Source organism: Anneissia japonica, unplaced genomic scaffold (assembly GCF_011630105.1).
Source record: "Anneissia japonica isolate Jap-2015-1 unplaced genomic scaffold, ASM1163010v1 scaffold1946_len758022_cov188, whole genome shotgun sequence".
Lineage (NCBI taxonomy): Eukaryota > Metazoa > Echinodermata > Crinoidea > Comatulida > Comatulidae > Anneissia > Anneissia japonica.
Window position 1 is genome coordinate 484,026 of NW_022694730.1, and position 13,526 is coordinate 497,551.

Genomic DNA, 13,526 nt, shown 5'->3' on the forward strand with positions numbered 1-13,526 from the left:
ATAAGAGTCCCTTTCTAATCAGTATTACAGAATAATAATAAGCGAATCGTCTGTTAACGTCATCAGACTCCGGAGGAAAACAATATTTTGATATGGTGTAGAATTGATTTTTCTAAGACAGAAACAACTGGAGAACGGTGAATGAGATACAAATGTTTGAATATTTAAAAACTGGGGAAAAGGGACTTTAAAGCGAGTGCCGTAGGTGGCGCTCGTAGAGACAGGGTTATAGGTTACTGAACCGAAAGGAAAGGGAAAATAATGTGCAGGAAGAAGAAAGCGAAAGAAGAGGACAAAGGCTGAATGTTCCGAAGAAGTAGAGACAAAGAAAAGCTAGGATAACATAATATATACCATCCGCATTCCTTTCAAGTAATCCTACATCTATGAAGTAATCAAGACACATATTTTGGTGAGTTTTTGTAATGTTATGTGTATTTTGGTGGGAATAATTTGTCATCTAAATCGGTGCCTCCTCCGTCTTCCACCAGCTGCTCAGTGTTTACTGTGTGTTGTTGTTTTGCGTTTTCTCCTCACGGAGAAGAGAACTGTTGCCGAGCCAGCAGCTCGTCTGTTGTTGTTGGCCTACTGTAGGCCTGTGCTAGAATAAACCGTTGTTACCAACATGCAGAGTCCTAGGTATAGGTTTGCCTACGTAATTACTGAATGGTAGCAGGGATAACAACTCCCTGATGGTAGTAATCCTGTTTTATGCTCCATTATTATTTGGCCTAGCTTGCCAACCAATAATAAAACCATTCCATCTGATCCAGATTAGGCTAGCCTAGGGCCTAGCCCTAGGCCCTATTCTTTCTAGGTAGGCCCTAGGCTTGGGTAGGCCTAGGTAGGCAATGTTTAGCCTCCTAGACTAGGGAGCTTAGGCCTTAGATTTGGCCCTATATTTATAGATTCTGCATTCTCAAGTCTAGGAGTATACACAGGGTATTGTCAATGGCCACCTACCGTAAATATTCAAATAAGTGCCACGGTGCTTATAAAATTTTTAGAGGCTTTGGGCAGCTCTTATTCGAGAGCGGTGCTTTAAAAAAAAATATTGGCGTGGCACTTTCCATGCCTGTTCCCATGTTAACTATAATTCGGTAGCCCTATTATACATCCTATGTCGTAAATAAACGTTTAAAGAAGCTTGTGTCTTAATTGTGTTATTTATTAATTTTAACACTGTATACATTGTATTTAAAACCCTTTTTACGCACATGGTAATTATAACTATCGATTAAGCACCGCGACGCTTATTCGAGAACGGCGCTTAACGAAAAAAAAATAATGCTTGATGCAATGCTTATTCAAATCGGCAGTTATTGGAGAGTGGCGCTTATTCAAGCATTTACGGTATAAGAACAATAAATAAGCCCCTAGCCTAGTTATACAACAAACAAGTTTAATAATTAATGTTTATATTTAATATTTATTTAGGCACACTGTTAACCAGGTATTGGCAATTATTATCGAGAGCCAGATTGTATAGTGAGTCCGCACATTTTGGAAAATAAGGGCCGATTTCCACATAGATTTTGCCAAAAATTAGGCTTTGACCAAATCTTAATATATAACCAATGCAATTATGCAACAATTACGATTCCGTGCATCTATTTTCCTACTAAATTTCCGCACAAATTTGAGCTGATCTCTCAGATATCCTCCGCACAAATTAAAAAGCTTTACAGTTTACGGATCGAGAGCATAATCCATTTCTGGATTAATGTTCGTAAAAGCGATAATATATTATTGTTGCAGGCACAGGTTGTTTTTACCCTGGGTTAGTTGTACCTGTATCACCCTCAAGTTTTGCGCTGGGCATAGAGTAGGCCTTTTTGCAGGCGTCGGTGATAATTGATCTATGGTAAAAATATTAATTTTTTAAATTATTGAAATTTTGAATTTTCATAGGAAAAAAAATTATTTACATGAAGTACATTTTGGTATATACTGTAACCTGTCATCACAGGCATAAATAAAGGCACTATCAATCTATTAAACATGCGGTATTTATATGTAAATTTGGATAATTTCTAAGTCGTTGTAGGCATGAAGGAAAGCAATTTATTTATAATCCGATGTATTGTACTTATGAAACATGATTTTCAAAGGAAACTTCCATTAAACTAAATTTAAATTTTCATCAGTTAAACATTTTTGTTTTTTGTATTTATTGAGAGGAAGTACATGGCATACTGTACATTTATGTAAACACACTTGAATTGAGCTTTTATTCATGTAGAAATATGATGGATTTCTAAAAGAGTAGAAATGAAAGAAGTATTCCTTGCCCACGCAACAATATGTTGTCTGAAATTACAGGATCCATATTAATGTAATTGATTTTTATCATGGTTGCATAAATCTTATTTAATTGCCTTTTCCTCTATAGTAGGGCTTGATACTATCAATAACAGTAAAAAAAAAAAGTCCCTTTAAAACCATTTTATTTTATGTTATGTTTATGATTTTTCTTTTTCATTCAAAGACCAATTAACATATGTAATGTTAAATTCTCTTGTTCATCCAACTAATTTCTGGCCTAATTAAAAATTTATTTATATTTGTCTATAATCTTGTTTTGCTTCTTTTTGTAATGTTTGTAATCCTTAGTCCATGTTAATATGCTTGAAGCCATGGTGCTACGAACACTATTGCTAATCCCAGCCAATTGTGTTGTATAAATTGTCTCCATAAAAAAATATTCTATCGTTTTGTATTGTGTTTTATTTTTATGAACTGTTGGATAATTAGATGAATGGATGGATGAATGATTGATGAAATGAGTGGTTGGGTGAATGAATGAATCAATCAATTGAAATAACAATATAATAACTCAAATAGCTCAGTCACCAAGCTCATAGAGGCTTTTTTGCATAATGCACTATACAAGTCCAACTATTATTATAAATGGATAGATAATAGATGAATGGATGGATGGATGGATGAATGAATGGATGGATGATTGAATGAATAGAAAGACACAAAAAACTGTCTTGACCAATGGCACGTGCAAACTGCACAGCAAGGGATTGAACCTCCAAAATCAATGTTGATAAGCAGAACAGTAGAGGCAATTTGGTGCAGCGGGAATGGTTTGGTTCCCCAACCTCGAGGTGTTGGTTTCAATCCCTTACTACATTTTGCTTGTGTCCTTGAGCAAGACACTTTAATATAATCTGCAATTGCTTCTCTCCATCCAGGGTATAAATGGGTACCTGGTGGGGTTGCCTGCTCCTGTGCTGTTTACCAGCAGCAACACTTACACATGAGGACCCAATGACCAGGGAAAAGAAAGTGCTTTCTTTGTATCTGCAAAGAAAATGCGGTATATACTGTAAATGTCAAATAATAATAATAACCATTAAACCACTACATCATTCTGTTTAACCATTGAATCAATCAAAATCTATTTTTCTTTTAAAATACTTTTTTTTTATGTTATTTTTTATTAAGTTTATTCATGCCATGCCTTATATTTTCATCCTCTTAATATAATTGGAATCCAATGTATTTAACTCCTGGGAAAGTTTCTGTAAACTTGGCATAATATACAGATTTGGATTAACATTGTCACTTTCGATTTTGTCCATCGAGAAAATATCTCTCAGAGCTTGTAAAGTTTTAAAGATTTTTTACAATCACTGCTTAGTTATGTACTATGTCGTACATTTTGGTTCATGCATTTTACAGCGGATGTAAAGCACTTTTTTTATTTTAACAATAAGTGCATGCCTGTTAGTGCAAGATGAAAGAAAATAATTATAGTATGTTTTAAAAATGAAGGAATTCTATATAAGTGAAAGGCCAACTGTTTACTGATACTTGAAACAAGGACACTACTATAGAAGCGAGCATTGAAACCATATTAAAGATTCTTTTATGTCCAGAACAAAGAAAATAACATTTTGATGAGGAACATAGAATCTTTATGACTGAAATTTACTTTGTTTATTGTCCAGGAAATATTCTTTTGTACGATGCAGCTGACTGTAATACAAATAATATAATATAATAAATGTTAAGACTGTATTTAGTACAGTATAATAATAATAATCATGTATGTCATTAACACAATTATTTTGATGATTAATTTGAGATGAGAATATACAAATAAAAAATAATGATTGTTAATGAATTTTATAATTTACTTTGGAATTTAATATTTGAAGTTAAATAATGTGCCACTTCAAAACCATACTTATAATTTCTTGCAAATAAATAAATAAATAAATAAGTAAATAAATTGCATTCAAATGTCTGAGAGTAAAATAGCCATAAACATTTGTACAATCTCCCTCAACTATGGTGGGGATAAGGTGGTATTGACTCCCAATCAGTAAAAGTCCTCCCTATATACTGTATACCCTCTATTTAAAATTCTGCCACTAAATTAACTTTAAATGAGTCATAAACAGTGACTGTTTTTACATAATTAAAGTGTTTTGCTTTTAATATTATATAAAATTAATTTTTGTTTCTAAATTGAATACAACAATTTTTGGATTCTAAATTTATTTTCTTATGTTGAATTCTATGATTATAATGTGTGATCGAACCACCAAGCATAAGAAGATTTTGATATTATAAAGCTCGTGCATCTGCAGGCACTCACATGGAGCTCTTCTATTCAAGATATTAATTCTTTCATTTAAGATAATGTACGATATTGTATTCATTCAATGGTACCTTAATTACCAAAGTATTACCAATGAATGAATGCATACATTTCCCAGATCATGCAAGTAATTATGTATTGTACAGTTGGGCTGTTTGTTAGAATTCAGGACTCACTGAGCATAGTATTCACATTAGGTTTTTACTATATTTTTTCCAATTGAAAAAAAATTCATTGTAGCATTGTTCACATCATTAATTAGAAGGTATATTAATTATGATTGATGATTTCCAAAATATGTTTAAAAATGATCACATTTATTCAATAATTGTTGTTGCGCTTGTTAATTTAAAATTCAATATCCTTATTATCTTTGTCTTCATTTCAGACTTTAAGAAAAAAAAATTATGTGAAATGCCAGATCTTATCTGTGATAGTGAAAAGAAATAATCTCTAAAATGGAGAATGAAAATGTGGGATTTTCACCTTTGAAGGAAGATGGAAACCAGGAAACAGGCTCTGAAGCACCTGTCATAAAACAAGAAGCTGAGGGACACAAGTATGATGAAAATAGTGATGCAATTTTGCCAACAGATTCTAACAAATGGACTCGTAGTGAACAAGAATTGGCTGGAACATCACTTGTTCAAAAGAAGCTAAGAAAGAAGGTATTAAATGACGTGAAGGCTAGCGTATCTTTAACAAGACCGAGTAACTTCACTCCAACGTTTCTAGATGAAAGTTTTACAATTGAACATGAAGGGAAGCGACACTGGCAATGTAATCAATGTCCTAAAATGTACCAATCAAAACACAGCTTACAGAGTCATCTGCTCTCGCACAGTGGTGTGCGACCATACTCTTGCGACATTTGTGGTAAATCATTCCGACAGCAAGGACATCTTGCCACGCATAAGTTGACTCACGAAAAGGTGAAACCACATTCTTGTAACGTATGTAGTCGCTCTTTCACGCAAACAAGTCATCTGAAACGCCATATGCTTACACATTCTGAAATAGCTCCATACGTATGTAGTGAGTGTGGACGCAAATTTGCATATGCTAGTGAGTTACAAGCACATCTGGCGAAACCACATCCCACCAAAGATAACTGCTGCGGGGTCTGTGGACGAACATTTTCGTCAATAGGCCATCTGCAGCGGCACATGGCATACCATGAAAGCCACGGACCACTGCAGTGTGAAGAATGCAACAAAACATTCCTTTTTCCTCATCAATTATCTGCACATATAAAACGGCACAAAGACATTCGTCCACACATTTGCGGAGAATGTGGTATGCAATTTTTACAACCTACGCATCTTAAACAACACCAAAAAACGCATTCAGGAGAGAAGGAGCATGAATGCCCTGAGTGCAAGAAATCTTTCAGTCTTGAAGGGAACCTTAAGCGTCACATGTTTATTCACACTGGCTTGCGGCCTTATAAATGTGAAATTTGTGGAAAATCCTTTGCACAGAAACAGACACTTAAAGCTCATCTGATTGTACATAGCCAAAATAAACCATTTGCTTGTAAACACTGCGGAAAAGGTTTTAGTCGTAAATTTAATTTGGAAAGTCATGAACGATTGCACAACGGGATCAAACCGTTCCGGTGTAACTTCTGTGGCACACGTTTTAATTTGAAGAGTAACTTAAAAACTCACATTAAACTAAAGCATAGCGAGAAGAAGGAGGGCGGTATTGATGACACCAAAGGCCTTGTTATTGAAGCAGATAATGTCAGTACTATACCCGGCACTGGTGGGATTTCACGAAAAGGACTTTACCGTACAATTCGGATGGGAGGAAAGAACTTATATGCTTGTCAGGTGTGTAACAAAACTTTTAAACAGAGTGGACACCTTAAAAAGCACATGATACGTCATAGTGATGATGCGCCATTTAAATGTGATCAGTGCGGGAGAAAATTTGTTTATCCAAGCGAATACCGTGCCCATATGGCTAAACCACACCCAGCTAAGAATAACATATGTGTCATGTGTGGGAAAGACTTTGCGACACCTGGACATCTTCAACGGCATCTTCTGCTACAAGGTGACCATGGTCGGTACGATTGCGATCAGTGTGAACGCAAATTTTCCTACCCTAGCCAGTTACAGTTGCACAAGATGAGACACAGTGGAGTACGCCCTCATATTTGTAAAGAGTGTGGAATGGAATTCATGCTTGTTGCTCATTTGAAAAAGCATATGTTTACTCATATGGGAGTGAAGCCTTATAAATGTCCTAAATGTGGGCGCGGATTTGGCCAGGATGCAAACCTTAAACGACACTTGCGCACACACAGCGAGCTCCGCCCTTTCAAATGTGAACTGTGCCCTAAAGCTTTTAAAGAAAAGCACACATTACAAGCACATATGATTGTGCATCGGGAAGACAAACCATACACGTGTAGCGTCTGCCAAAGATCGTTCAGCCGAGAACGAAACTTGACAAACCATATGATACTCCACAGCGGCTCAAAACCCTTCAAGTGCCGTGTTTGTTCGAGTCGGTTCAACCTGAAGGGGAACTGGAAACGGCACATGAAGGTTAAACATGGGATTGAAGACCCTAAGCCAAATGGAAATATCTCCCTTACATTAGCCGATACAAATATTGATGCAATTGATTTATCAGCACGAAAACCAACCAATGATGATGCAAGTTTACTTAAGAATACCAAGAGTATTCAGGAAGACAGTAGTCAATCCAAAGCAACACCAGTTATCGTATCATCCAAGGATTTAAATACAAAGAATGACGAACATTTTGATAATCAACTTGGGAACTTAGATCAGTCTCAACCTCAGTGGTTTGGTGACGGTAAGGATCAGAGTGACAGCACTAGAGATGAACAAAGCTCAAACTCTGATTCTACTCGTCGTATCGTACAAATGATCGCCCAGTTGAATAATAGCGCAAGGATGATAAAACGCAGACGCCATATTCGTTTGGAAGCACCAAAACGTACCCTGACCTTTAGCAACGAAGCAACAGAAAGTCAAGGATTTCCTCCAGTGCCATTGCCAGAACAAACAAATTTAAATGATCAGGATGAGAAAATGAAGAAAATTGAGGATATGGAAGTAAACACAGCAGGTGGTAGAAATCAAATGGAGGAGGCTATGATGGAGATAAACCAACAAGAGTTAGCTGAAGAAATGCTTCCACTGCTAAACCCATACAATATGGATGAATGCTAAATGCAATGGCATCCATCAATTTTTTCAGAGGAAGTTTATATATTTTTTAATCTTCCAGAGTTTTTAATAATTCCATGAAAATAATAATTGAAAATATTACAAAACCAAAGTACCAACAAATTGAAGGAGTTTTCACAATTCCAGATTTTTAAACTTTTACAACTGTTTTTCAAAAAATTTACATTCAAATAAAAATTTGCAATTCATATTTGTACAAGGCATGCCATAATTTCTTGCAATGTACATTTTTTTTAAAAATAAAAATAATCGCTCTTTTCATATTGACTATAATGAAAATGTCTATCTTGATAATTATGTAAGTTTGACTAAAATTTCTTTACTGCATGTTTTTATGATACATACAATTTTTCTATGTATTTAATATATTTATTGGACATTTTTGATATCATATTTTATCTGTAGTTATTAAGTAATTTAAGTACACATCATACAAATATCATAGGGCAGTATGTAAAGCTGTTCTCATTCCACTGGTTATTAATCCAATTTGTATGAGAATTGTAACCATGGTGATTCAACTCTGTGTTTATATTGATAATGTTATTTGTATGCCTTGGGATATTTAGTTTTCTACATACTGATTGATTTATCCCATGACCAATTATAGGGTTGATGAAATTCATTTAGGATTGGCATTTGTCCATTATTACCATGACAATTTGCCTGTCTACTACTGCTAAATGGCATTTTCACACGAATACATGATACAGTGTAAATGAGGTAAACTGTAATGTGCTGTATGACCGACTATAGAAATTCAGGATGTAGGATTTTAGAAGGATGAGGATGAATACAAGGTCAACATAGTTTTGACTACAATCTGTACTGTAACATTGTAAACTAAAATTTTATGATTTTGAAACAAAAAGTGAAATAAATTGTTTTCATTTCCCCTTTTTATCAATCCCATAAGCTCTTTAGACTTAAAAAAATCCGAGAGTAAGAGAAAATTAACTTTCACCCAGTTATACAGTATCACAATTTAATTGCAATAGATTCCACTTAACTAAAAGTGCAGTTGGTATATCATTATAAAATTAAATTTACGAAGTTGTAAGAATTTTCTTTAAAAAAAAAAAAAGTACTTCTTAACACTCTGAACATTTAGAAAATTAATACTAATCCATGTCTTTCATATGATGACCATAGGCAGTTCCATGGCATCACTCATCTCAGAAATGTCTTTTGATACAGTAAAAATATGTTACTACTGTATATGCATTTGTGTATAGTAGAATGGTATATTCAGCAATAGTTGATGAAGTTTAAGTATGAGAGTCACTGATCTGTTTCCATCTTGATTTTTGAAGGGGTTAATTTTTATATTTTTTAATTATACGTTAAGCGCATTGAAGCTCTGGCATTTTGTGCTATAGAAGTCTAAAGCATTATTATTGTTAAATTTGTTTCTCGTCTCATGTTTTTATAAAATACGGTACTTGGATGTGAAATTATTTTGTTAACTTTTCCAAGTATTTTAAATGCAAATCTGATACCATTGCTAAAATGTCATTTCTTGCACAATTATGTTTTAGAATTTGAATTGGTATTTATCAGTGTTTGCAAGTATACTAAAAGTTTGTTTTTATTACAACTTTAAAAGCTCCTAAACATTCTGTGGCGTATCAATCTTAAAATGGGGGTGGGGGCCTTGGTGATTAAATGAGGGGAACTAGCTCGCATAGTGATTTTTTTGCTTCATACATTTTTGTGCGCCCCTCCCACATACCCTAGATACGATACTGTAAACAGTACTGTATACTTTTGAAGCAATTAGTTGTGATGATAGTTTAAGATTATTCCCCTGTATTAGTTCTATGCTTAATATTCATAGGTTGTTTTAGACATTTAATTTTTCTGTTATTGTTTTTATAAATAATTTATATAGCATTCCTAATTGTCATGAAATAAAATAAGAACCTTATTCTTTCATATTAATAGGATTTTACAAAAAAGAGTTATAAATATGATTATGAATTATAATTACGACTTTGATGCACATTTACATGTGTTTATACTATAGATGCACTTTTGTGTTCGGTCCATGATCGTACTGGCTATGTATTAGGTCTTTGACCAATCATACTTAACTATGTGATAGGTCCACGATCGCATTAGCCATGTGTTAGACCAGTGAATGCTTTAGCCATTTGTTACATAATTTATTACATTAGTCAAGTGTTAGGTCAGTGATCGCAGTATAAAATGTTGATCACATGAATAATCTTGTGCAGTTTTCGACAAACTGTACATTTATTTCTTCATTTATTTCTTCATTTAATTCAAAAACATCCACAAATTACAGTAAAAACTGAATGCATGGGATTTACATAAAAGCATAATTACAAAAAGACAATCATAGAAAAAGACAAATTCACAGATACATGCATTGATGTGGTCTCATGCCAAAGCGGCTATATGAGACCAAAGTACTTAAATTGAATACAACTTTGACTGTGAATGTACAAAAGACAGTTTTTAAATTTAATTGTTTCAGTAATGTAATTGTAAGTAATGATAATGGATTGGCTTTTTTTCCCATTTTAACCTGTGTTTATTGTGTTATAATTTTATAGAATAACATTTCAGTTACATTAAAAAATATATAGTATACTTTTTAAGATTTGAAAGTTTTGTGGCAATGTGATAGGCATAGATTTTTATTAATATTTAATTTTTAGTAGGGCATACAGCGTAACACGGAAAAGGTACGTGTAACGCACAGAATGTCCGGGCATATCCACACTAGTAATTTGCATATTGTATACTTTCCCTTTTGATGTAATATAGTCTCCGATAGCCATTTGGAATGATAATTAGTTTCTCAATGTTTCCTTATGGTTTCATGTAACATTATATTCTAATTGGTGACCTTTTAAAAGGTTTCTTTTTTTATTGGAGAATATATATATATACTTGAACACATTTATAATTGATCAATTGCGAATCTTAACGATACCAAAAATAATGAAAAATTTATAAATATGTATAAGGCTGATATATTATACAATTTTATAGGAAGTATTTTCATTTTAATGTTTTGGATAATAACATTATTATTATGATCCATTTGTTTTAATAAAAATAGATTAATCAAATTAATAGAGAATTACATGAACTTAAATACATTATATTTAAATAATTTAGATTTATTAATAGATTCTAGTCTAGTGTAATTGAAGAACAATATGAAAATAATTTAGTTAATAAATTAAACTTGCTTGAAGCATCTCCCAACCCAAAACTATGCCAGGAAGAATTATGGTACAGTATAATGTATAAAATAAATTTTAAAATGATTGGCAACCTATAATTTCCAATAATTTAATTGGTTGATATAGACCTACAATATTTTGATACTTTATTACTTTATTTTAAAATGTAAATTGCAGAGTTATTTTCAGTATTTTCATGACTATGATTAATATGGTATGTCTACAGTATTGAATATTTAAATTTATATCCTAAGCATATAATATTTGTACAGTATATCCATATTTACGTTAATATTATTCGCATATCTGCATTAATCAGTATGTATTGTCCAGAAAGACAAATGTTTACATAATAACAAAATGGATAAATTTAGTGATGTAAATCCTACAGAAATCCCACCAAATTACTGGAAATTAGTTTTGACAATCTTTATCATCATATCCCAATCTGCTTTTCATTCCGTTGATGTAAAGCGCATAGACGCAGTCTATTCGATATGCGCTGTATAAATGGCAATGTATTATTATTATCTAACTCTTCAATTCAATTTTTCATTTTTATTTTGCTATCTTTTCCCAATTATGACTTTCTTCACAAACTCCAGTGTGGTTCATTCCAAGACACATTCCCCTTTCCCACAATTAATAATAAATAATTTTTTTAATGTATTGTACATTTTATTTCACCCAAGTTGCAGAAATGTAACAATGAAAACTGGTCTGAGATGATCAAAAATTGTTGTTTCATCAAGCCGGGCACACACTGCTGGCCGATGCAATTCTATGGAGAACGCCACGACACGCACGCAACTGATTGATTCGTTCGCACTACACTGACAATCAGCAGGCAGTATATTGCATCGTCTAGTGCTTTCAGGGAGCACAGTTGGATTGGTCGGCCAGCGGTCCTACAATGCAATGAGTGCCAGGCCTTATCTTTCTCATTAGTTGTTGGGATTAGTGATGAGGTGATTTTTGTTGCTGTTTTGATATTGTCTTTGATTATGCGCTATAAATAAATTAATATATTTTTAATCCAGTAAATGTTTACCATCTATTATGTATAAACCTAAACGTTTTAACACATAGGTATTGGTTGTTTTCTTTTGAAATCATACAAAAGACTGCCACTTTTTAAAACAATATAATTTTTGTTGAAGTTAAAAGCATTCCTATCCTATTTATATAAGCTTTTGTTCTTGGTCTGTAAAAATAATTGATTTGTGTTATTTTGTGCGGCTTGTCACTCTTGAGATTAGAAAATAAAATTATGCATATTATGAAATTTTGAAATGTTTGTTTTCTTTAGTACCATATAGTATACAATTTTGATTCGTAGAGCACAAGCCTGGCTATAGGAAGACTTCTATGAAGAGTACAATAATAAAATAAAAAAATTAAATCAGAAGATGTAGTGGATTACCAATTGAGATTGAGGGATGATTTTAGTTGTAATTTAAATAGAGTTCAGGAGATCATAAAAATTTGTTGAATTTTTAGATGTATATCCAGTCTGTATGATTGTTGAAAATGACATAGATATGAATTAGCAGGGAACAGTGAAATTACAGTGTAATTTCACTGTTCCCTGGAATTAGGAACTAGGTTGTGAGTGGTGCCGAAAAAAAAAAAAACACATTACACTCTAGTACTGTAGTTCCCCTTGACTTTTCCATTGTTCTCCATCAGCCAATCAATGTCAGTGCTCTCAAATTAAAACCAGAATAAAAACTTATTGTACAGTACAACAATCGCCACACTGTTTGGGAAGGGGTTTAACTTACAGGCGGTGTCATTAACTTGTAATAGATTCCTTAATTATCACTCCTTAATTAGTGATATACACTGCCACCAAATAAAACTTTTCATTGCTCATAATTATATAGGACCACAAAAGTCACAAAAATGTATCAGTTTGCAATGATTTACAGATCTTTTTATTACTGAAAAGTTCCACACATTATTGGTTAAAAAAAAATTTAAAACTTTCCCTACCGACCTACCAATTTTTTGGATTTTCCCAAAATGTGGCCAACACAAAAAGGTTTTTTTTTTGGACTTAAATTGCAGGCATGACTAGAAGTACTCCTCAGGGAGTGGAGAAGGTTTCACTTGTGAGTTGTGCTGGTTTGCTAAGTATGGATCCAATAACCAGGGATAATAATAATAACAGCATCGCCAGCGTGGTATAAATCCCTATATTATTATTATTATAATTATTACCATATATGGGCAAATCCCACACTTGGTAAAATATAGCTTGGTAGTATGAACACAGTTGAAGACAGGAATTAAAAATTGCAACAGATCCAGCTAATCCCACAAGGGAATGATCAACAATTGTATTTTATATTCTGCCTTTCAACAGTAATTCAGGATTTAAATAAACTAAAGTGTATTTATTTTCTTTGTGGAAAGAAGCAGTTGGAATTACAGTAAATGCACATTCTCTAATCTTGC

The 13,526-nt window shown here is 33.1% G+C and overlaps 1 protein-coding gene across 1 annotated transcript; it reads left to right on the forward strand.

The window, feature by feature from the left end:
* The first annotated feature begins 231 nt into the window (after nucleotides 1-231).
* LOC117101210 (zinc finger protein 665-like) lies at nucleotides 232-10,123 on the forward strand. The gene is made up of 2 exons (XM_033241124.1): nucleotides 232-412; nucleotides 5,007-10,123. The coding sequence occupies exon 2, from the start codon at nucleotides 5,077-5,079 to the stop codon at nucleotides 7,828-7,830; it is 2,754 nt and encodes a 917-aa protein (XP_033097015.1). The 5' UTR covers nucleotides 232-412; nucleotides 5,007-5,076; the 3' UTR covers nucleotides 7,831-10,123.
* Nucleotides 10,124-13,526: the final 3,403 nt, after the last annotated feature.

What these genes read in the sequence shown, in the direction of transcription:
- LOC117101210 (XM_033241124.1), top strand. Translation starts at nt 5,077, where the DNA reads ATGGAGAATGAAAATGTGGGATTTTCACCTTTGAAGGAAGATGGAAAC.